Source organism: Protopterus annectens, chromosome 14.part0, assembly GCF_019279795.1.
Source record: "Protopterus annectens isolate FY-2018-M chromosome 14.part0, PAN1.0, whole genome shotgun sequence".
Taxonomy (NCBI): domain Eukaryota; kingdom Metazoa; phylum Chordata; order Ceratodontiformes; family Protopteridae; genus Protopterus; species Protopterus annectens.
Window position 1 is genome coordinate 486,877,839 of NC_056748.1, and position 26,105 is coordinate 486,903,943.

At 41.9% G+C, this 26,105-nt stretch overlaps 1 protein-coding gene across 1 annotated transcript in view; it reads left to right on the forward strand.

The window, feature by feature from the left end:
• ARHGAP19 (Rho GTPase activating protein 19) overlaps nucleotides 1-26,105 on the forward strand; it is a gene marked incomplete in the record, with an annotated part of 961,985 nt that overhangs the window by 362,004 nt on the left and 573,876 nt on the right. Inside the window, 1 exon segment of the mRNA XM_044056243.1 lies at nucleotides 20,972-21,198. Within this exon segment, the coding sequence (XP_043912178.1) occupies nucleotides 20,972-21,198 (227 nt within the window).

Sequence of the window (26,105 nt, forward strand, 5' to 3'; positions counted from 1 at the left end):
GGTGCTACTCCTGTTTGTCGTCATCTTCTCTGAAGTTAAGGCTAATGTCAGCAGCCTTTGGCTGACTAAGTTCATAAACTTATTGTAAACTAGATGCACTCTTGATACCCCCCTCCCCTCCCCGACACAAATACCCTTCAAGAAGACCTGACACAGACTAGTAACTGGTGTCAAGTGTCTCTGTCTACATCTCAATGCCAAACGTGTATAATAGTCTTTTGGAACCCCCTGCAAATTTCTCCATTGGTAATACACCCCCTAAGGGTAGACCCATTAGGGTTTGGGAACATGTAGACAGTGACATGGCCTTTGACCACCATGTGTCTAATGTAGTATCAAACTCCTGTTCCCCTCATTCCAAGGATAACAAACTCCTTTTTCACTTCATTCCTTCATCTTAGATTCCTTCTCTCTCTCTTCTCTTTCAATCTAATTCTCATCAAAAACCTTCTCCTTCTATCATCTCTCCATATGCTTATATTCCAGTACTTATATGTTAGTAGTAAAAAATGCATCAGACTGTCACTGCTTATGTGCAATTTGTAAACAATGAAGCAGACTGTAACTATGAACTGTATATTCCTAAAAAGTAATGCCTCTCTGCTGTATATGCAATGTTCCACTGCCAGTTGGTTTTAACTTCATCCTCATCACTAGTGTGTATTATTTGTAATGTTTGCTGTTTGAATTGTAAATGTCTTGCTCAAAACTATAACCCTTTTATAAATATATTCTTTAAACTATTGTAACCTAGATTGTTATTGGAGCTTTTCTCCCCAGGACTCCATTGAAAATGGGTTCATTGGCCCAATGGACCATCCTGGTAAACCAACTGCAAATAAATAAATAAATAAATAGTAAGGAAATGACTCTTGTGCAGCTTATTGACAAGGGTATTGCATCCAAGTCCAAAGATTCATTGCGCCATTGTACTCCGCCCTCATTAGCCCAATCATTGAGTGCAATGCCCTCTTCGATATGTACTTGACTAGGCATGTGCAACAACTGGAGTGTCTACAGAGATTCCTGTCAAAAAACATTCATGGCGTAGTCAAAATATACCATGCAGACTGCCTCAAAGCCTTAACCTACTACTCTGTCAAGTTCAGACTGATGGGCCGATCTATATCTGGCCTTCAGAGCATCTTTTGATCAACCCTTAATGGACCTGTTATACATTAACGAAACAAATTACATCAGAAGCACTCTATCTAGGGACCTCAACCTCACCTCAACATAAATAAGACATGTTAGAAACAGATGTGCGTCTCTGAGACTGCCACTTCTCAGGAATAAGCTTCCCATTCTTGTGAAGCAAAGTTCTTTCATACACTTAAGTACAACCTGGATTAGTGGATGGGGAATAGTAAATTAACCCTGGTGTGGTACATATGTCCCTGTTAGAACTAGGGAGCTTGTAAATACTGGATAACTCACTCCCAAGTTATATATACTCTACAAAAAAAAAAAAAAAACGTATGGGATCCAAACCTGTCCCGTTACATTTGGGTAGTGTCGCTAAGCTTAAAAGGGCCCTTTAGGGTTCTTAGTCTGTTAGTCACTATGACCCTTTGATGAACATTACCACTAAGCACAGTAACTGTGTTAATGGGAGGCAGATTTTGGGAGAAAAAAAAGGTTTCTTTCCTGCATACCCCCCCAAACACTGAGATTAACTGCATAAAACAATATCTACTTTATCCACTGAAGCTGGCTATCTTAACTAAATAAAACCTCCGTGAAGCAAGAACCTGACACCCTACAGCTTTTCTGTTGTAATAGGTGAATTACAACGTAGTTTTTGTAAAGTTTTTAAGGCTTAAAAGGTGTATGCACAACATCAGTGAAGGGTTCCAGTCATTTGCCACTTGATTGGGCAAATACCTCGAGTCAGCCTCACACACACACACACACACACACACACACACACACACACACACACACACACACACACACACACACACACACACACAGTCCCCAAGCATTTACTATTTAAATTAGTGAATTTTTGCTTTTACTTTTAGCATAGTCTCTATATTAATCACAACTTACTGCAAACAACCCTGTTTGTGTGCTTACAGTAGTAATTATTTAAAGTATTCAAGAGCTACCTGGATTAAGCTTTTTTTAGATACTGATATTTTAAGTGTGTTACTCACCTTAAACTGATAGTGTTTTAGTTCTTCTCCCTGTGGGGGCCGAGCCCACTCTGCTCGCTACAGTCACTCTGCTCCCCACCCTCCCAATAATATTAATCTTGTACCTAGCCTGACCCCCTCCCATACCAGTCTTCCACCTATCCCATAACCTCCCTAATTATTCCCCCAGTCATACCATACTTCCTAACTTCTCTACCTGCCCACCCATTTTAAATAGGGCCGTATAGTGCTCCATCACATAAACTATTGCTATCCTGCTCATATTTATTCTGTTCTCACACTGCACTCAACCACCATCATGTCCATCACTACTATTACTGTGATATCAGTTCTCTCACTTACACTATGTCCTAACAATAATCACAACATTTCCAGACACCCAACATACCTCATACACCCACCTGTGCAACCACCACACACAACATTTATCAAGTTACTTGGACATCCACCCTAGCTTATTCACAACTAATTCCTCTGTACTCTCCAAACTAAACATTCTACCTCTCCAAAGACTCCCCCCATTATCACACTGGCAGCAACAACTATACCATTTTTAGGAAAAAAACTGATAAGTATAACGCACACAATTTGCCAAAGCATTATATCCCAGTGCAGTGATGTACAACCCAGCCCCAGCAAACCTTGCAAATCTTTCATGCTATCAGCCATAAATCTCCAAAGCCTTAGAATCAAGATACCTGAACTCCTGTGGATTTCACAGAACAACCCGGATATTATAGCAGCTACCAAAACCTAGTTGAAATCATATGTAAAAGACATCAAATTTCTCCCTCCAGGCTTCTCATGTCTGAGAGCCGATCGGTCAACAAGAGAAGAGGAGTAGCAATACTCTTCCCTAGCAATTATACATTAATCCCCTACTCAAAACCCACACACAACTTCTCCCAGCCAAAGTACTAATCTCTATATTAAAACTTAACCATAAAAACATTTGCATAATTGTTCTGTATATTCTGCCAGGAAACAACATTACCAGTGTTAGAAAACATACTTACCTGGACTTCCCAAAATATAGATAAACTATCATTCTAAGTGATGTAAACATCGATTGGTTAGACATTGCCCACAGCAACCCCTCAAAAAACATAAACCTTTACAACTTCTCCCATCTTATTGAAGACATCACCACACTTCACAAAAATAACAACTGGGGCTCCACAAAAATAACAACTGGGGCTCCACAATAGACTGGATATTAGTGCCCCACCCTAACAATGTTATCACTACAAGCATACTACCTACTACCATAAGCGACCACCAACCGGTATATATCCTACGTAAAACTACCCAACCCCAGGCCACCACCAATACAAATCAACCAGAAACCAGGGCAACACCAGTACAAATCAACCAGAAATTTGACTAAGTTTCAATCATCCATATTAATGAAACCTTAGCTAAAGTAAATTTGGGAACCCCTCAAATTCCTACCACTTAATGAGGCTGTTGAATTCTTTAACTCAACAGTCCTAGACATCCTAAATAGGCAAGCACCCACCTGCCAAAAACAAATAAAACATAACCATGCAAGCTGGCTCTCAAAATCCACCAAAGAAGTGATGTCCACAAGGGATAAAAATCTGGAAATCATGGCAGAAAAACAAAGATCCCTCAACTCTACTACATTACAAGCAACTCCATAACCAGGGAAAACGTCTAATAATCAGTGATTAAAAAAAGCCCACTACCTTCACAGCCAACATAAAAATAATCCCAAAAATTCTGGTGCTCCATCCACAGCTATTATGTACCCAGGCTCTCAAAGTAGCCCATCTCCTGACCCACACAAAACCCCTATCAAACTTGCCAACCTCTTCAATTCCTACTTCAGTGACACCACAGCTAACCTAACCACCACCTTTCTTACAGTTACCACCACCACCAAGACAGCTGATGACCATCCTAGAAAACAATCTTACCCTCCACTCTTACCTAAAATTCTCCTCCATACCGACCACCACAATAAAAAAAATCTTTTACTTAAGCTAAAACCCTGTACTCTGGTCCCTGACAATCTACCCCCATATTTCCTGCAGCTAGCTGCAAACTCTATAGCTTTTCCCATCAGCATACTCTTTAACAGATCGATTAAAGAATCCCTTTTCCCAGACATCTGGGGGGAAAAAAGCATTAATTCTCCCCTTTACACAAAGGCGGCACCAACACAGACACCACAAACTTTTGACCTATAGCAATTCTCTCACCCCTCTCTTTAAAATACTGGAAAAATGCATCCATGCCCAACTCCTCAACCACCTGCTTAAAATCAAATTCTGTCACCCACTTAGCATGGTTTCAGACCAGGACACAGCACCACTACTGCCCTCCTATCTTTCCTTGATACAGTTAACTGAACACAGGATTCTGGTAAAATAATCGCTTCACTTTTCCTAGACTTCTCCAAAGCTTTCTATACCATTTCCCACGTTATCCTTCTCTCTAAACTATCCACCCTCTACATTTCTCTACCTACCCTACAATGGTTGAATAGGTCTCTACAATAGGCAGCAATCTACCAAATTGCAACAGTCTTACTCTCCCTTCCTCAGTACTTCCACAGGGGTACCCCAAGGCTCCATACTTGTTCCTCTCTTATTTAACATCTTTATTAACAACTTTCACTCCACTCTGTCACAATGCTCAGTAATCCAGTATGCTGATGACTCTACAATAATATGCACTGCAAATTCCAGCTCTGAACTCCAGCAAATCACCCAGAATGCCTTCAACTCTACTGAATCTTGGATGCTTAACAATCCTCTTGCCCTAAATCCAAAACAAACTAAACTAGTAATGTTTGCCCCCTAAGAAAACCACTCCCCTAGATAAAAAAAGCTCTTCACTATACAAGCCCAAGAGAGTACCACTATAGAAGTTTTCCCACACACTAATTTACTAGGCATTGTTTTAGATGAAAACCTTAACTTTAACCTACACTTAAACAATAACATCAAAAAATGCACCAAAAGCTCATTATGCTCTACAGGCACCAGCACTTTTTTAGCCTCTCTACTAGACAAACCCTTGCAAATACCTTTTTGTTACCCTCTCTCTTTTATGGTGCCCCTCTCCTCACTAATATCCAAAATTCTACAAAATCCAAATTTGATGCGTGTTACAACAGAATAGCCAAATCTGCCACCAAGGCCAAATTCTTGCCCTACCACTGTAACTCACTAAGACAATTAGGGTGGGTGGAACTCCCCCACCATCTCTCATTCACCCATCTAACTACAGCACACAAAATAATCTACAGACCTACAGACTGACCTGCTCTCTCAACTCTACTTGCCAAATACCAACCCAGAAGGCAATTAAAATCTGAAAATCATCTACTTCTGTCAGCTTGGGAAGAGGTTTCACTGTTGCATAAAATCTATTTTGCCTTCATCTCTGTAGTCTAGAATGTTTCCATTGTTTTAGCTATACCCTTTGATCTGATGTCCTTTTTGTTCATTCCTCACCTTATGGGTTCGGATCTGACTCGGAAAAACATCAAGTGAGCCAGCAAACTGTTGCTTTTGTACAGCTTTAATGCAAGTATTGTCAAATCAGGAAACGTGTGACATTTTGTCATTCGTCAGGTCTAAGTATCATGTGACTCTGACGAATGACAAAACGTCATGCGTTTCCTGATTTGACAATATTTGCATCAAAGCCATACAAAAGCAACAGTTTTCTGGCTAACTTGATGTTTTTCTGAATCTTTGCTTCGAGCCGTGCAATTGCTCTCGCGCAGGAGGTTCGTTTTTGATGTTACTGATCTGACTCGGCCACTTCTACAAGATCATTGGATCGTAGAGCTCTCAAACTTCTCCCTTTATCCATAATGCCCCACCTGCCTAACATACCTCAGATCTCGTTTAACACAATTAGGTTTTATACGCAGATTCCTTTGCTCTCGAGTGTTTTTGGATTTTGTCCATTTTTTTCTTGGTCGTGAGTTATATTTTGCTGTTTTTCTTCCTCCCTCCCATTCTCTGTGAATTAGTTGTTAATTACTGATCTCTTTAAACTACTGTTTTTTTTTTTTGTTGTTTTTTTTTCTCTCTACCATTGCTGGTAACTTCTTGTACTCTTTGGAGTACTCCTACCATTGTTAGTAGGTTTTTCATTCTTTCATTCTTTCTTTCCTTCTCAAAAAAAAAAAAAATACAAAGCTTTAAAAAAGCTGCTATGTAAAGTTATAAAGTTGTTTTATTTTAGTGAAGTTCGTTGTTGCTTTCTGTCTTTTCGCAGACGTGTCTGACAAATTTTCTGGGTTTAAAAAAATGTTTTAACCTGTTGGCACAAGGTTCCCAACTCAGATGCCCACAGGGGATGTGTTGTACTGTCTGGGTCCTGCACACTTTGATGTGGAATGTGCGAGCTGCTCTGGTTTCAACACCATTGTTTTTAACAGATCGGGAAATAAACTGGTTTTACAAGGTCTTGTGCCTCTTTCTTCTTCTCTGTCAGTTGCTGGTGCTCAAACCCATGCAAAAAAGTTGTACAAAAGTAAACATGATCCTTTGCCCAAGGAAAAGGAGTCCCAAAAAGGTCTCCTTATCACGTTAAGGCTTTAATGTCATCTCATTCAATGGAACACCCTGCAAAAGTTCATAAGAAGTCAGATCCATTGATATCTGAATCAGCCACTCAAAAACCTCTCTTGCATCTGATCTCCACCACTTCTATCAGATCCGATTCCATTTAGGCTTCCTTCTCCTTTCCTGGAAGGATCACATCGAAGACACTCTATGCCACCTTCCATTATATTCTCTTCGATCCTCCAGAAGTCTTTCATTAGCAGATATGGACAGGATGATGAGGAAGTTTCTCAGAGCATGAGTACAGATGGGGGTTCAAGGCTCCAGAGAGCACCCTTGCAATACCAGGCTACAATTCTTACCACACTTTTTGGCCACAAAACCAAGACTGAAACACTAAAGGTGGAGGAGTGTCCATATTCACCAAGGATATTCACACCTCCAGGCTAGTTGCCCAACATAATGCATCTGAAGTTCTCCAGGTGCAACTGACACTAGGTAAGACTGCAATCCAAATTGTAGCTTGCTACAGATCCCCCACCATACCCCAAGATTCTCACTACACCTTCCTAAACATACTGGAAAATATTACGATACAACCAAACACCCTAATACTGGGTGAGTTCAACTACCCTGCCACTAATTGGGAAAACTACTCTGGTACCAACTCCTTTTCTCAACGGTTCTTGGAATTTTAAATTCCAACGCCCTGGATCAGTTAATCCATTGTCCCACCAGGGGCTCCAATATCCTAGACCTGGTCATTACCAACATGGGAGACAGATGCTCCACACCAGTGGTCACCCCCTCATTGGTCAGGCCTGACCATAAGCAAATCACCCTTGACATCCACATCCCACCTCCACCCCCCAGTAAGGAAACCTCCTTAAAAAACATCTCCAAAGCCAACTTCATGCTACTGAAGTCAGAAGTGACAAACTTCATAACACCCACGCAGATGGGATCTGGAAGTTCGACTGCAGAATCCTACACTAAGGCACTGTACGAGCACATCCACTCATGCATGAATCGTGCCATCCCAAATAGAACCAAGATGATCTTCTCCAAAAAAGGAAGCCAATCTGGTGGTCCCCTGCTATAAACCAACTATACAACAGAAGGAAGAAACTGTTGCAGAAAAGAGGAAAATCCCAGGATGAAAAAGACTCCCTCAACAGCCTCAATAAGAAACTGAGATCTCACATAAAATCCTCAAAAGCTAGTTATGAAAATAAAATTGCCAAAGATTACAAAGACAACCACAAGGCATTCTATAGTTGTCAAGAATCTAAATGGCAATGCTCAGATCTGCTCTGAGCTACAACAGAATGGCATTAAATATACTGATCCCAAGGATATTGCCAATATCCTGGCAGATCGATTTAGTGCCAACTTCACCCCCTAAAGGGCCCATCTCAATACCAAAAGATTGCAAAATTCCGATAATCACAGCCACACAGGTAGAAACAGCACTCTCCAAAGCTAAGAATACAGCATCCATGGGACCAGATGACATCCCAGGCTGTGTCCTACATGAACTACAAAATGAGCTGCCACCCCACCTAAATGTCCTGTTTTAATCATAGCCTCACCTCAGGCTTCGTGCCCACTGAGCGCACAGCTACAGTTATCCCTCTCCACAAGGGAGGATCCGCCTTGGATCCCGGGAACTACTGTCCCATCATTCTGACAAGCCTGATCTGCAAGGGCATGGAATGCGTTATCATGGAACTTATAAACTAAGACATTGGCAACCTTCAAACACTGGACCCCACCCAGTTTGGGTTTGTGAAGGGCCAATCTTGTCTCCTGAATCTGATTGACGACTTCGAATCAGTCTCCAGAACTGTGAACGAGGGTAAGGCGGTCCACACAGCCAATCTGGACCTCACCAAGGCCTTCAACACCATCCCCCACTCTGGAATCATAGATAAACTTACTAAGCTGGGCATAAATCCCTACGTCACTCGATGGGTTGTCAACTGGCTTACTGACAGAACCCAGACTGTAAAAGTAGCAGACTCCGAATCCAGCTCCAGACAGGTGACAAGTGGAGTACCTCAGGGTTCAGTCCTGGGACCACTCTTGTTTGGCATCTACTTCTCTGAAGTACAAGCCAACACCAAGGGACTCTGGCTAACAAAGTTTGCAGATGACTGCAAACTGGGAGCCATTATAGAATCCCCAAATGATGTGGATATTCTACAAAAGGGCCTTACAGAAACAGATGCCTGGTGCCAGAGCCATGGGCTCAAGCTTAATGCCAAGAAATGTATAGTTATCCCCTTTGGAAAAAAACATGTACCCATGAACTACCACGTAGGTGGCAGGACACTAAACATCAAAAATGTGATGAGAGACTTGGGGACACAAGTGGACAGTGGTCTCACTTTCGATAACCACATCGCCACAACAGTCAGGAAATCCTTCTATGTGGCACACCTCATCACTAAGGACTTTTCATCCAGAAAAAGAGGTCATTGTCCCACTGTACTCATCCCTCATTAGACCCATTATAGAGTATAATGCCCCATTTGGTATGTACCTCACAAGACATCTGCAACAGCTGGAAAAGCCACAGAAATACCTCACTAAAAGAATCACAGGCCTAAAGCAGATGCCATATGCTGACCATCTAAAAAAAACTCCAGCTATACTCTGTGGCATATTGTCTACTCCGAGGCGATCTCTGCTTAACATACAAGGCCATGTCAAACCCTGAGCTGTTGGACATGCTCCACTTAAAGAAATCCCAATCCCTCAGAGCCACACGCTCCAGGGATCTAAACCTTATCATCACAATGAACAAAACATGCTGGAGGGATAGGTTCCTGACCCAGAGACTCCCCATACTTTGGAATAGACTGCCCATACATGTCAAGCAGAGTGCCTCATTGGCCCTCTTCAAAAGGAACCTTGATGATTGGATGGGAGATAAGAAATTCACCCCAGGGATCATGTCAGTCGCCCTGCTAGACAGGGGCCCAGAGAAGTAAATATTGTGGGAAGAAATTTCCAGGGAATTGTTATGGCTAGGCTTGCATAGGCCTTTGGGCCGATGACCTAGTACCAACCTATGATTCTCATGGCTCTGACCCCCACCAGGTTTGTGAGCTGACATCTGACCACTTCCCCTGTAGTATCTCCTTCTCCAATCCCAACTCTCTGTTTCAGAGCCTTCGGATCTGAGATCCCTGGGGATGTCTACTTGGATCAGAAGACTATTTGTTCTTCGACTTTGATTGTTCCTTGGAGCAAGAGAACTCGTGGAGCTGAAGCATTGGTGCCAGATCTGAGGGCTTGAAGTTGTCTATGAAACATTCATAGCCATCTCTTCCCCTTGGAGTCTTTGCATTGGATAGCTTCGGTCTGAATCCCACCTCTGGTGGAGTGGTGGTGGGGTTGCAGGAGCCAATGGTCCGAGATATTCCGACTTCAGAGCTGTCGACTTCTGTGTCCCCTATGCATTCAGCATTTGAGGTTGTGCATTCAGCATTTGAGGTTGTGGAGAGGTTTTCTCCTTGGCTAGAGAAGAGAAGAGACATCCTTGCCACCTTTTGATCAGACTACCCTGCTTCATATTGTTCTTTGTTTTGAGCCTAGACTATTCCTTCCACTGGGACAGCCATTTCAAACGAGTCTCCAGCTGGTCTGTCAGGACATTGTCTCTTCTGACACTTCCCCAGAACATCCCATTGTGGATGTTCCTCGGAAGATATGTGCAAGATGAGTCACTTGGATTCCTCCCAGGAATCTTTTACAGAGGACACTGATTTTGTCCTCCACATCACCACCTGACAATGTTGTTGTCTTTGGAGAAGCAAAAAGGTGGTTGGTCCTCCCACACCCCCTCCCAGGAGGAATCAGTGTTCCTGGAGGCTTTTGGGTCTGGCCCATCTACTACTTGGGTGACCTGCCCAGCCAGTGAGCTCATTGACCTTAATAGGCATGGAAGGAGCTGGACACTGTTGACCCAATACCGAAAAGACTCAACAGGATTTTAGCTCCCCCTAAAGACAGCACACATTACAGCTAGGGAGTACCAGCTGATGCCGTGGTTGAGGCTGCAGCCACAAAGAAAGAACTACCAGAACAGAGTTCATCTGTCCATCCTCTTAATAGAGAGTCTTGGGCATTGGACAGATTTGGGAAGTGTGTGTATATTCTTCAGTGACCTTTGCTCTCAAGTCTCTGAATTACTTAGCACATCTTAAGACACTCTAAAGATATACAATGGAGCATACCAAATCTCTTTCTGGGACCATGTCGTGCAAGGATGGAAACAGAATCTTCTCAAAATTGGCCACCTTCCAGTCCATCTCAAATAAGCTCGTGAAGTTGATCTCCCATATGGCAGAATGTACTTCACAAGTGGATGCTTCAGGCATAACCATCAGGAGACATGCCTGGATGGACTTATGTGATTTTGCAGAACCATTCAAATTGTTTTCATTTGTCGATGTGCCCTTTGACAGATCTTCTCTGTTTGGCCCCAAGATTAAGGACACCCTTTCCAAATGTGAACAGGAGGGAAAGACCTTGTCTGCTGTGGGAGTACATTTTTCTACTCTTCAAAGGCCCTTCTGTAGGAAACAGCAAGGTGGTAGAAAGTTGTGGTTTAAGAAATCCTTGGGTCCTTTCTAGGACTGATGCGGAGGAACTTCCCCCAGGGGCAGAGGGGAGAACTTGAATGGAAGAAGTCACCCTCATGCAGAGGTGGTCTGCAGAACCAGGGCCTTAGAGATTCTTTCTCAGAGCTCCTGAAAGGAGGCCTGACTGTTCCCCTCTGGAGGCATCTGGGGGTCGTTTATCTCTGCACCAAAGAGTCTGGCCCTACACATCTACTGTTATGGCAAGTACACAGGTTTCATTTCTTCACTACTGCAGTTATACATTGTAGAGATTGCTGCTTCTGGATGACTTTTATGTTTGACCAAACTTTCCTGAGATGAGCACCCTTCTGCCATGGCTAGGTTGACTGGCTTTGGAGACCCAAGATATAGAGCGTCCCATTATCTCCTTCAGTGAAACAGAAACTTTAGAGACTGCTGCACAAGTAAGATTGAGTGGGTGCCCCCAAATGACATGCTGTCTGGTATAGATTCAAAGCTGAATGTGTCCTCATTGTTTGCATCAGCGGAGAGAGAGGAGAGGAAGAGTAAAGCTGTGACTTGTAGTCCAGTTCTTCTTTCACAGAATCAGAGGGGTCAGTGTCTCACATTGGGAAGATCTCCCTCTTACTCCTAAGTGGTGGACTCCAGACACAAAGCTGTTCAGAATCTGGCTTTGGGCTGCATAAAAACTTGAAGTCCTCTGCCAGCTGGCCCCAATCTTGGGAGGTAGTCTGGCTGGGGACATGGAAAGCAAACTCTCCCAAGCGTCCCTTTTCAAAGAGACATTGTAGCCTTGTGTGAATAAGAGGACGTCCAGAATTTGTGTACCCTATGGGAACGTGCCTTGGATTCACATTTATGGGCGCAGATGTCTTCTTTGAAAATTATAGTGGGGATTCTGTTCTCCAAATGTTTAATAAAGTGATTTTCCAAAGTAGGTGTGGAGGAGGCATTCAGTGAGGAGTGCAAGGATTGGTCTTTTGAATGGTGGGACATGCTAGGGACGACAGGCATGACATCTGAGGCCTCAGTGGTAACAGACAGCAGGGTCATGGGCTGTTCAAGTGCCTTTGTGGAGTTGACATCCTCAGACCTAGAAGTCTCCATTGGACTTTATAATTGGTTGTCTTCTCCCCTATGGATGTGATTTTTTTTCTAATTTTGAGATTGATGTCTGCATTATCCTATTACTGTGCATCTGCAGACATGGTGTTTGGCTCCTATTTGGTCTGGTATTCCTGTCGGGCTTCTTTTCATAGTCATTGGCAGATGCTGCAGATAGCTGTTATGCCCTAGATCCTAGGCAGAAAATGTGTTTGGATCATACCTCTCAACATCTCAGAGCAAGAAATCCAGGCAAAGCCACAAATAATGGGGAGCCAAAGGCCCAAAAATAGGGACCTTTTTTAAATATTGCTCTTAAAAACTTAAAGTTGATAGAATAACTGGATTTGCATTAGCATTAATTTTCTGAAGGATACGAAGTCTGAAAATCAAATGTCTGCCGTTATTTTCTGAATTCAGTCTTCAATGATATACCAGAAAACTACAATTTTATGAGAAACTGACCAAAAATATGAGTCAAAAATCTGGACAGTCTGTGAAAATCTGGACAGTTGAGAGTTATGGTGTGGATGTCTTCACTCACTTGAAATATAGGCGACATCCACCTACTCCATCTTTGATTCTTTATTTCTTGCATTGTGCAAGTTTGCTACAAAAGAGTGCATCACTGTTTAGTGTTAGTCCAGGCATGTGACTGAAGAGCACTGAGACACAGAGGTCTGGTAGTATGTCTGTTCCTGAGAAAACTCCCAGCTCCACTTGTAAACTCCATGTAGACAATATAGACTTACGCCTCCAGTATATTTTCTGCCTAGGATCCAGGACATACCATGGCTGTATGTAGCATCTGTCAATGGTTTCATCCAAATTGTGAAAAAAAAAGGTCTTGTTTTTCCCTGAATCAGCAGATGTACCAGATATGCCTAGCCAGAACAGTGAATCTTCCAGTGGGAGGGGGTGGTTTCCCTCCAACTCAAAGGCAAACCTGCTGCATTAGAAAGTGGAATCCCTTTCTGCTTTCTTTCAGTAAATGTAGGAAGGTCAGTGGTAGTAATAATAGAGTTCTTTGGCATTCTGGGTGTCATGACATCCCCCATATTGATGGTGCCCCCAATTCCTCTTTTAAATGAGGAAACTTCAGTGGTTCTTGCAAAAAATATATTTGGGGCCAGCAATTTCAGTCCCTGGGGCACAGCATTGCAGTCCTACTCTGTTTTAGAGAGAGACCTGAAATGGCTGATACAAGTTTAAAAGAACACCGGCATGCACTTCAGACCATCTCCCCCAAACCAGACCTTAACCACAGATTTCTTGAACATAGCTTGGAGGTGGCATGCACAGAGAGATGAAACTGCTCTTAATCATAAAAAAGGGGATGGCAGTTATTCAGGCTGTCAGCACCTTTATGGCATTTGGGAAACCTGGCACCTGCATGTTATAAAAGATGACACCACAGACGAGGTACACAAACAAGGGTGTGAGGGGGGCATGTTCTCACCACCTCTGGAGGCTAAAAATGCAGGCTTGGGAGCAGTATCTGGAAAACAGTTTGCTGCTGAAGGCAACCTATATACCATCTCAAAATAACTGCATGGCTAGTCCATTAAAGTAGGACTTCAGCAAATCCAAGTGAATGGATGCTGGACAGGGACATGCTCTTGGGCCCATTGAATAAGTGATATATTCCAGAGAGAGATCTCACTACTTCGAGCAAGAGGCAACTGAGACCTTTGCTCCAAACAAGCATATTTGATCCGTAGATGCCTTTATTAAAACCTTACACATCACGCTTCTCGCCACCACAATGTTAGCACATCTGCAACCATCGCTTTCTCAGTCGAACCTGTACCCACAACAGCAATAAAAAATTACCTGCAGAAGCTAAAACCAACTATCCTTGCATCTGATAATCTGCCTGCTAAATACCTTAGACTCACAACAGGGGAGATGGCTTGCCCAATATCCATTTTTATTAACATATCCTTAAGAATCTTGCATCCCCAACATATGGAAACATGTAATCTTCCACTACAAAAAAGGTGGGCATCCATTGAGATGACCAACTATTGACCTATAGCTATATTGCTACACATATCAAAAATTCTGGAAAAATGTGTACATATGCAATTGCTTCATTACCTATTCAGTAATAACCTTCTGGCTTTCCAAAATGTGGCATAACAGCACAGGAATGACAGCAAGGTTGTCGTCTGTCCTCTTTGACCTCTTCAAAGCTTTTGATATTCTTCAGTTAATAAACTCCAAACGTGACCATCCATCTGTAAGGTGGTTCAGAAGCTATCTCAATAAAGACCTCACTGTGTTAAATTGCAAATCGTCGCCTCCGTCTATATATCCAATGGAAGTCCATATTAGGCCCTGTACTGTACAACATTTTCAGATGCTACCTTCCATCAGCATCTGATATGTCAACAATTATATAGTTAGTAGACAGTCTCACCATAATATCCACCTACAAGAATATAATCTGGAATCCTTTTCCTTGATAGAAACCTGGTTGAAACAATCTTCCTCTATATTAAATCCAAAGAAAACAAAAGTAGTGGTGTTTGTCCCCAAATCATAAAATGGCTATAAATCTGCATTTGATACATGTGCATCTGACAATACCATCCTAGAACTAGTCTTCCACACAACTAGGAATAATTATAGACAAAAACTTAAATTTCAGTCTTCATTCTTCAAAGTGTCAAGAAAACCCACCAGAAACTATACCCGTTATAGTGAGCAAAACCATTCCTCACAAAATTAGGATGTAAAACGATACCAACTGCAGGTCTACCAAAATTGCTGTAAGTGGACTCCATATTTATCATCTTGCTCTCTACCCAAATCTGCGAGCTTAAACAATTTGTGTCTTTCGGCTTTTCCCAGTTAGGGGTCGCCACAGCGGAACTCCGGTCCGCTAATGATTGGCAGTAGAGTTTTACGTGCTGACTTGCCGTTCCTAACGCACAACCTTCAACGAAGGAACGCCCATTCACGCATGTCTCCACACAGAAGACGCTCTAACTGAGAATCGAATGGGCAACGTCTAACTGTGAGGCGACAAAATTCCTAGATTTGCACTAACTAGTATGGCTAGAACTGTGTACATGTGTGTTGAAACCACCAGAATAACAAAAGGTGAATGTATCTTATTTAAGGGAGGTGAGGCATTAGTGTGTTAGGAGTTACTGCAAGGAGTTTAGCACTAATTTGTTGGATACATTTGTATCTGTTATCGATATTGTGCAGTATCTCAGTGGTTTTCTTAGCATGACTAGTTCTTAAAAGGCCTATTAAAAATGCGGTTCTGTATTATCAGTATACCTTTTACTAATTAGGACCTTTGTCTATACATGGCTGAAATGTAACAAAGGAATGCAGTGTGTAGATGTAACACCTGGGAACCAGAATGGGCTCTTTGACTGGGTTCATCATCTTTACAGTTCAGCATTTTTTGAAAATGTGACCTTGGAAGAGATTTTATTTACTTAAGTGGTAAAGCTGCTTGCATGGGTTGTGAGGGTTAGTCCTCCAGTTCACACAAGGCAATATTAAATGTTTTTGATCTACAACATTTGCCGACATTTCCTATAAAAAAAACCAAATGGGAGACTGTCACATCCCTACAGGCGCAAGCCTAGGACCTTAACATGGAAGTTTTCTGTACTCACAATTGATTTTTTTTGGAGAAATATTCTTGACTTTAATGCCTAGATACAAACCCACCATGTCGCTCTGGCAGTCAAAATTTCTAAACAAAGCATGCACCATCCTTTCCTTTACTATCTTGAGGAGGAGCAGTGTGTATAATATTGCATTATGTGCCAGTGGTTAAACCTGTGACCAGCAGGCATATATGGGAGAAACTCCTTGGATGGTTGTAGATGACAGTTCCTCACATGTGAATCAGCAGGCTACCTATGTGGAAGGTCAAGGTCAGTCCATTGCAAAAAGTCCTACTGGCTACTAGAGGTATTGCTATCACTCTCTCAGCAAGTAAGGTACTAAGCCACAGCAGATGACTTCAGGCCAAGAGGGGGCACACCCCTGACTTCTATCTCCATACATGTATTGTGGGATACAGCACTATCCAGCTGGTAAGTGACTGGTTAGTGGCTGAGGGTGACCAGTCTAATTCCAGGCAGCATTCTGTAGACTTACTTAGTCCAGGTGAAGGGCATGAGGCCAAAGTCTACCCAGAGTCCTGCAGGGCATGTTGACTAAGGCTGGGCAGGAATGGGCGCCAGGCAGTCTCACACATAAGATTACAGCTGAAGGCTTAGAAATCAAACAGATGTCTGTCTAGTAGAAATTAGAGCTACAGGTGCTGGACCTTAGCAAGTAAGGTTTAATGACAGCATAGAGTATAGTGTGAACCTGTGTCATCCACGAATCACCTTTACTCTGCACATTACTAGACATGGGATCTTTTGTAATTCATGCCTGGCACGGCTATTTTACACTTCCCCTTTGTAAAAGTGTGTAAAAGCTCATCCACAGCTCATTGGAGACTTTTTGTTTCTAAATTTTCTGCCAACAAAGGCAGTGAACCCAAAATATCCTTCAACTCTTCCTGTGTGTGGGCCCCGCTTTTGTTGGGAAAAACAAATCTTTGAGGTTTTTATGTTTCACTAGGAACTGGTGCTCCTACCCCCACAGAAAATGCCATAATTTGTGTCTAGAACAGAAGGTTCCTTGGTTCATCCTACCTATAGAGATGGTCATCCAGCTGCTATTTTGGCAGTTTGGATGTAGTTGGACTCTGCTCCTGCAGCCATTAAGAAGGTTAAGGACAGTGTGCATGTTCACAACCTGTGTTCTTCAACCCAGTTATCTTTGAGCTAACTCCTCTCTGACATTATTCACCCATTATAGGTCCTAGATACCATAACATTTTGCTACTCTATCTCCACAGAAAATTTAAACTCTGGTCAGGTGTGATAACAGCATGTACCCCTCTGCACAGATTGAGGTTTACAGCCATCAACTATTCCCAAAGTCCAATTCTTCCTAGTTTGAGTCTGGGCTCAGGAAAAGGAGGACCTAGTCAGGACTCTGTGACTTCCACTGAGGGCTGTTATGTGGCCCATTGTAGTTTCTTTCAGGGCTGCAGCCTTGGAATTTTGATCATGTTAGGAATGATTTTAATGGTGACAGAGGGAGAACTGGATTTTAGAGAGTTAAAATAGCAGGTTAAGCTATATGCCTACCACCACCCAGGTTTGAATAGTAATGTAAATTACAAAGCAGTGCTTCAAAAATGAAGATATTTTGACACATGTAAATAAACATAAATTGTTGAACATTTACATTCAATAGCTTTATAATTGTTCAGTTTTCAAGCTCTTTTGTATGGCATTTTGTGACATTAATCTGGTATGTTTTTTAAGGATATGTTAGACTGATAGTGTTTTTATTGGGTAGTTATGTTGCTGGGATGATATAAAAATCTTCTCAGTGTACTGGATTTTTATTCTGAAGAAGACCAGTTAAAGGTCGAAAGCGCTTAATCTACATTAATTAAATTATTTTCATGCTGCTTTCAGAGTTTCACAGTGTTTTTTATCTACAGTAATTAAATTATTTTCATGCTGCTTTCAGTTTCAGTGTTTATCTGCATTAATTAAATTATTTTCATGCTGCTTTCAGAGTTTCACAGTGTTTTTTATCTACATTAAATTATTTTCATGCTGCTTTCAGTTTCACAGTGTTTATCTACATTAATTAAATTATTTTCATGCTGCTTTCAGAGTTTCACAGTGTTTTTATCTACGTTAATTAAATTATTTTCATGATGCTTTCAGAGTTTCACAGTGTTTTTTATCTGCATTAATTAAATTATTTTCATGCTGCTTTCAGTTTCACAGTGTCTTTTATTGGTTTCCAATGCACGAATAAATAACCCATTAAAAGAATAATAATGAAAAAAAAAATCATTTTTGTTTATTGCTTGTTTGTAGAGCAGGAATTTTCTTTTTTGGCTTCATATTCATTGCTCGTTTTTGTTGGGGAGGAGTATGTCTCAGGTGTCCTTATTGGGCTACTTTCAATTAGAAGGCCATCAAGCAGAAATCAAAATCTTTGTAGTACTGTAAACCAGAAAAGGCCATGCCTTGTCCATGCATGTGTGGTATCAGCCAAGTCACCTGCATGTGCTCCAGTTAAAATAACCGAGAAACACCAGTGTGAGATGGGAGGACATGACATTCGGAGTTCCAAGGACTCCTTAGCCTTGAGAGTATCTGGTCTGGTGAGGTGCCTTTGCAACTCTCAACCCCCATACCTGCTGGACTGAGATATCGGAAATGTATCCCAGTAGGCAGTCACACTTTCAGAGGAAATCCCTTGCTCCCTAGCTGAATCATTAATGTAATTGGACAGTCTAGTCACCTCCTCAAAGGCAGACTGTTCTGACTCCCATATTGTGATGATTTGGGATGAGTGTAGAATATCAAGGATGTCTGCAGTTGGAAAATCAAAGTTCTCAGTGTCTGCCTGTGAACAGACTTCTAAGGCAGCCTCTACTTCTAGAATCATGTTGCCTCTGCATGAACTGGGTGGTCACCCCCACCCCCCAACACCCTCTTAGGATCTGATGAAATTGCTTCAGAACTTGATACTTTTTCTCAAGAACTTAAAAACCATCAGTTTGAGGCTCAATCATAAAAAAATAATGAGGGAAAATCCCCCTGCCAAGGTATTGGAATCCTTTTCCTGTGAGGTGAATGAAGTGGCTTATGTGGACACATCTTCCACTTCTGACACGGTGAGATCCCCTTATCCCCTTTCTCTGCAAAAGAGCATTTCTAGTTTGGAGATGGCCTCAGCAGAATGAAGAATTTTTTCATGTGAGAAGCTAGAGATTATTCTCGTTCCCAGAAAAAGTGTAGAGAGCTAATGTGTTTACCACAGCCAGAACTTTGAAGTCTTGGATGATGCATTTTTTTAACTGTATTCCCAGCCCATTGCCACCAGGGATCTTCACTATTTTTACATGATTGTGGATTCAAGTACTTGTATAAGAATGTTTTTGCTGATTCAGTCATAGTAAATTGATTTGAATGATCTGCTGGGGGTGCAGGAAGGAGTCTTCATGCCAATGACAAGAAAAGTAGTAGAGACAGTTATAGGGAGAACATCTACACACACGTCCTCCTTGTCTTTCAGGGCTCCAAGCTGCTAACTTATAAGATGAAGTTCCAAGAGCCCTCCTATCTCAAATTTTTGGACAAGACTTAGAAGACTGGATAAAGCTCTGTGAAAGTACTGAATCTATGCAATCTTTCTTCTTAAGTTGGCAGTCACTGTCAAGTGGGGCTGTGATGCAAAGAATGCATCATGTAGGCCAACAGCAGCATAGTCGGTCATTGGGAAACATGCCTTGTAGAGGATACAGCCTCTGCCAGATCATATGAAAGCTCAGCTTCTTGATGCTATGTTAGAAATAAGAGCTGCTGTTTGAGGCTCTAGATAAGCAGGTGTTTAATAAGCTGTGGAAAAGGGAGAAGACAGTGCAACCAGTGAAACAGCTGTTTCATCTCCCCACATATAGCAGAAATTACCTCCCTAAAAAGTTGTTTCTTCCACTGGGAGGACACGACTAGGTTAAGCTGCAAAAGGAAAATGGCCTGGTGAGAAGAAAACACCAATGTCCCCAAAAGGGCCTTCAAGGCTGAGACACCAAAGGTGATCAGCTCTGAATGATAGCTCTTTCCTGCTTCCATTTCTCATATCCCACCCAACCTTATCTCTTCATTATTAGATATCTACCTAATGTCCAGACCCAAAAAATGCAGGGTGGGGGGGTGGTTGTGTATATTAAAAAAAAAAAAAAAAAATTGGGATAGGATTACTCAAGATTCTTGGGTCTTGCATATTTTGAGACAAGGTCATAATTTGCAGTTTAAACTTTTCTCCAGTACTGAGAGAACAAAGGGATCTAATCAGTGACATTACTGGGCTTTCTATATCATGCAGTGCAGAGTGAAAAGGGCACATATTTTTATTCAAGCCTATTTCAAGTTCCAAGAAAAGATGGCCCTGAGGGGACTATTTTAGACTTACCAAACAAAATTTTCTTTTGGTACCAAAGTATACCATGCAAACATTGTTGACCCTTCTGTTTGTACTCTGCCCTAAAGGTTTTATGGAAACCATAAACATGAGAAAAGGCATCTGCCCCCACATACCCATTGCCAGAATAGACAGGCACTTCTGAGATTCAAAGTATCGAGTGTTTGCTAACAATATGCCTTTTTTTTTTCCCCATTTGTGAAAATCTTGAGTACAACAGATGATCCAAAGTGGCCTGGCTTTTGTAATTGCCTCCTGCAGGGACAAGGACATGGCATCTACCACATGAGGTACTCTGATTTCAAGAATTGTAGCAGGGTTGGGGGTACCAAAAGAAAAACATTTAGCTGGTGCATGCTGCCCTATTGCAGATCACTTGATACAGTGAGTGAATGTCTTTTCTATTCTCTTAAACATTTTGTATCTGAAATGTGCTTTAGATTCATTCACTTAAGAGCATGTAGTCAGATGTTAAGGAAGCTTTTCATTTTTTTCTTCCAAGATCTGAAGAAATTTGATGATAAAGGGAACAAGACAAACACGCCTGACAAGGAGCGCCAGATTGAGGCTCTGCAGCTGCTTTTCCTGCTACTTCCACCACCCAATCGCAACTTCTTGAAACTTTTGCTGGACCTCCTGTATCACACGGCCAAGCAACAGGACAAGAATAAGATGTCTGCTCACAACCTGGCTCTTATGTTTACTCCACACATTTTGTGGCCCAAAAATGTAAGGAAGGATTGCTGTATTCTTAATTAAAAGTTGTGTTGTACAGCTATATTCTCTTGTTTTGTTTTCAAAGTCGTAAGCTGAAAACAATGCTATGTGCAAATGCTTTCCCAAGCACGTTCCAGGTTTGTTGATTCTGTGAAAGGGTGGATTTTTTTTTTTTTTACATTTGTTACCCAAAGCAGCATTTGTGCCATTGCTTGCATTATTTCTGAAGAAAGGTAAAGATGTTTCTAGAATTGCTTAAGTTTACAGTTAAACTGCATTGTCTCAAGCTTTCAGCTTTATCTTTATTAAACTGGTTATTGGCTAAGCACTATACAGTAAAAATAGCAAACTGTGTGTGTGTGTGTGTGTTGTATATGAGTGTTGTGTGTGTTTAGTTGACAGCCAGATGTGCAAAGTTGTTTGTGCAAATGTCCAGTTTATTGAACGGATATTATATTGAATGTTTGCTGTGTAGGGTTGCCACCTTCCCAAATGCCCAGTGGGACATTTTTTATAGAAACATGAGATTTTGCAGGACAAAACATATACACGGCCAGTGCAAAGGACAGAACTTCACTTTTTTGCCAAAATAAAGGCTTATTCTTACAGAATTTGAGTTGCTTATGATATTTCTTATAACTTTCAGATGTTTCAGATACAAAACAACTATTTTATGCAACTGTAGGAGATGTTTTTTGTCCTAAAATCTCAGGACATTTGCCATTTATTTAGTTTTTTTTTTTTTGCAGGACACAAATGCCCAAAGAGACACTGTCCCTCACCAAGAGGGACAGGTGGTTAAACCTATTGCTTTACTGAAAAAGGTTAAGTGTGATGTATACTAAGGGGGAGTTTGTGCGTAGTTAAGGGTTAGAATAAGGGCTAGATTAAGAGTATGCGAGTGGTTGTGTTTAAGGTTAGAGTCAGGGTTAGGCTAGGGGAATAGATTTAAGCGTTTGTGTGTGTGAGCAAGATAACCATAACCTACTGTGCAGCTTACTTTAAAAAAGCGCTTCCCGTAACACCACTATTCAGATAAATTTGACCTCATTGTGGTTGGGTATCTGTAGTCATCAGAAAAGGAATCTAGCTTCCTTTTTTTTTCAGTGTATTGAGTGTCAAATGTGTTTGTACAATATAATGATTGGTTAACAAGTTGTGGTGCATATTTTCAAGATGGACCAAGTGTTATCCATTCATTATATTATCCCACATATATGGGTACATGTCATTTCATCTAAAACTCAGTTTATCTAAGCATAACTAATCTAAACTCATTTTATGTAAACTAGCAAAACTCCAAAGAAACAGAAATACAAATGTTTTTGGGCTTTATATTTTTTTTATCACTGATGAGTTTTCATAAAGATGTGCAGCTAAATAGTACTGCAGATGATCTTCATGTTTCACTGTTGCAGTCATCGCATTAGGGTTATCTGCTTGCAGTAGCCCTCAGTCGGCCTGTTTAACAAAGTCTTGAGTCCTGCGTCGGTTGCTGTCCCATCTTCCATGATATCAGATAGTCAGGGGTATAAAGCATGCCACCAACGCCATTACATCAGTCTTTCTTGCCGGTTACATCAGTCTTTCTTGCCGTGCGGTGCCCGAAGCAGAAGCAGTTCACAAGTGCCAGTCGGCCGACTACTGAAATTTTCATTTTCAAGTTTCAGAACCGAAGTCTTTAGCTAAGTTAAGTACCCCGCTGGGGAAACTTTTTCTTGCTCTAAACTGATGTCAGTAAAAGTCAATAATTGTATTTTTTGTGGAAAGCAAATACCTCAAAGATTTTCATTCGTACTGCATTCCTTGCCTAGGCCCTGACCACAACGTACCTCACTGTCGGTTTTGTGCCTTATTTAAACAATGAACTGTTTGTCGTCTGTATATTTACACTTCTAAATTTTTTGGTACTCTGTTCAGTTATCCAGATATGGCTTCGGTAAGCCACCCAACTACCAACAGTTCGAAAAAATGCAAAGGTAGACAGAGACAGGCCACCACGGTCCAAAGCTGCCGACGACGCTTCTTCTAAGCTAGTCACCATTTCACCGGTACTCCGTGAAGTGCTTTCACAGCTGATACCCACTACTTCAGATTCGCAGGCCTCTACTGATACCCAATCAGAGCTAGGTATGCTGCGAGATGCTTCAACTGTGGAACCTGCAGATGTCTCTACCTTGGATGGGTCCGGAACCACTGTGCAGGCACCGGCTTCTGAGGGTGCATTCAGGCCTACTGACTTGCATATTAAACTGACGCCATCTTCTTCAAGGCCTAAAGCTCGATCCATGCCTAGAAAACCGATGCCAGACCATATGATCAGGCCTCTATGCCTAAAAAACAAACAAGAATGGCTGAAGATCTTATTACTTTAATCAAGGGAAGCCAACCTTCCCCCTCTAAGAGACCTATGACTGAGTTTGCTTATGATTCTTCTGATCAGGATTCTGAAATTTCTGTTTCCTCTGAAGACCAGGATTTACCCTTATCTACCTATGAGGATTCTGATGCAGAGGACTCTTTTACCTCTGCTTCCCCTCCAGAGAATTTCTCTTTTGGTGAAACCTTGAATGCTGTTGGGGAGCATTTTCGCTGGGAAAGCCAGGATTACTCTGACTCTAAAAAGAGGCTTAGGGATTTCTTACTCCTGCCCTAACACAGGCCTTTAGCTATCCCCCCCTGTACTGGACATTGTTGATGATCCCTTTTCGGAATCTAGCTTGGCCCCTGACTCTTTACCTCCTGCTCCCAGAAAACCTGATAGAAATTACAGGGTTCCTGACTCTCAGAAGTTCCTTTTTAAAAATCCTACTGCGGATCCTGAGACCTTTTCACAGGGGCCCAAGGGCATTAAGGCTACTACTGCCAAAAATCCTAACCCCTCTGATAGAGATTCCAGCTCGCTGGATAGATGGGGTAAGGAGGTATACCCTTCTGCAACCTTGGCCATTAAGACCTTAAACTGCCAGTTCCATATGTTAAAGTATCAGCAACATATTATTGGATTGCTTAAACAGAAATTGATGTTTGATTCCTGATTGTGCTGAAAATAAAGATTTACAGGATTTAATGCATTCTGCTGAACAAGTTGGAGAACATACTTTGCAGTGTGGTTTTGATTCACTAGAGGCATCTTGCAGGGCTGCTGTCACTTGGTCTGTACTTAGAAGGCTTGCTTGGCTTAAGGAGCAATCTTTGCCAGATCATGTTAAAGCTTAAATTGCTGGATGCTCCCTTAAACCAAGACCGCCTGTTTGATAACAAAGCAGAAGTACTTAAAAAGATGGAGGAAAAAGATAAATCTATGCAAACTGTTAAAGATTTCATGAAAGTACAGCCTCCCAGATTTAGTAGGCATTAGCCCTCTAAACATTGGTCCTTTCCTGCTTCTTCCAGGCATTCCCAGTCCAAACTCAGAACCAGCAGAACACCCAGGCTTCAGTCCCAAGATACTCACGGGTCTAAGCAGTGGGGGGCTCCCACTTCCAAAGCAGGTAGTTGTAAGATTCCCCCTATGGTAAACTGTCTCAATGACTTAACTTTAAAATCTTCCAAGCCTTGAACAACTGACTGTTCCCTTAGAGGGAAAGATTGCCTGGCAGGCAAAAAATTGGGAACTCATTACCCAGAACAAATGGGTTTTAAATATAGTTTCCCAAGGATACAGATTCCACTTTCACTCCTTACCATCCCCGAATGGTTGGCCAGACCTACCCCCAAATCAGTGGGCGGTTGCTGAAAAGCAAATTTTCGCGCTCAAGCATCAGGGATATTCACCCTGTTCCAGAAGAGGAATGCAGAAAAGTTTTCTACTCAAGACTTTTCCTGCTACCCAGAAAAGACGACAACTGGCATCCTACACTGGACCTCTCTGTCCTAAACACATTTTTGGTGATTCCAAAATTCAAGATGCTGACTCTTCACCAACTGCTTCCTATGCTAGGCAAAGATGCCTGGTTGGCAACACTGGATTTAAAGAAGCTTTACCTGCATATCCCAATAAGGGAATCCTGCAGAAGATACCTACACTTCAAAGCAGGAAACATGCACTATCAGTTCTCTGCACTGCCCCTTGGCTTATCTACTGCGCCCAAGGTATTCACAAAGTGCCTAGCTCCAGTCACTGCATTTTGCAGGCAAAGAAATATCCAAATATATCCTTACCTGAATGATTGTCTAATTCAGGCAGAAAACCAGGACATACTGTTGAATTGTCTGGCGTTTGTACAGAAATTGCTAACTTCCTTGGGGTACACTATAAACAAAAATAAATCACATCTTGTACCCTACCAACAAATTGTATTCCTGGGAGCAAGCTTGAACACAACTTCCCAGGATGGCTTTTCCTCGCGCCAGAAAAACAAGTTCATTCGACAGCCTACTTCAAACTACTGGCCACAAAGACCCAGCTGTCTGCAAGGAAAATACTGCAAGCCCTGGGGTTCATGGCCTCCTGCATTCTACTAATTCTATATGCAAGGCTGCATATGAGGAAACTACAATTGTATCAACATTCTTAGAATCTAAAAGCAATGCTTCCTATCATTCCTTGTCTACAGATAGAGTTCCTGTGGTGGGCAGACGCCTGTCACCAAAACAAGGGACTGCCATTCACTCACCCCCTGCTGTCCAAACCCTAACAACAGACTCATCAGACTATGCATTTGGGGCTCACTTGGCAGGGTAGTGCATTCAGGGCAAATGGAACCCAAGTCAAATGCACCTCCACATCAATCAGAAAGAAATGTTGGCTGTACAGAATGCTCTGACAGCCTTCAAGGACCATATCCTTCCGGGACAATTAATGGTAAAGACGGACAACACCACTATTATGTGGTACATAAACAAGCAGGGGGGAACCCACTCATACCCTCTCTGCAGACTAGCCATGTCTCTGTGGAACACAACCTTGAGCTACC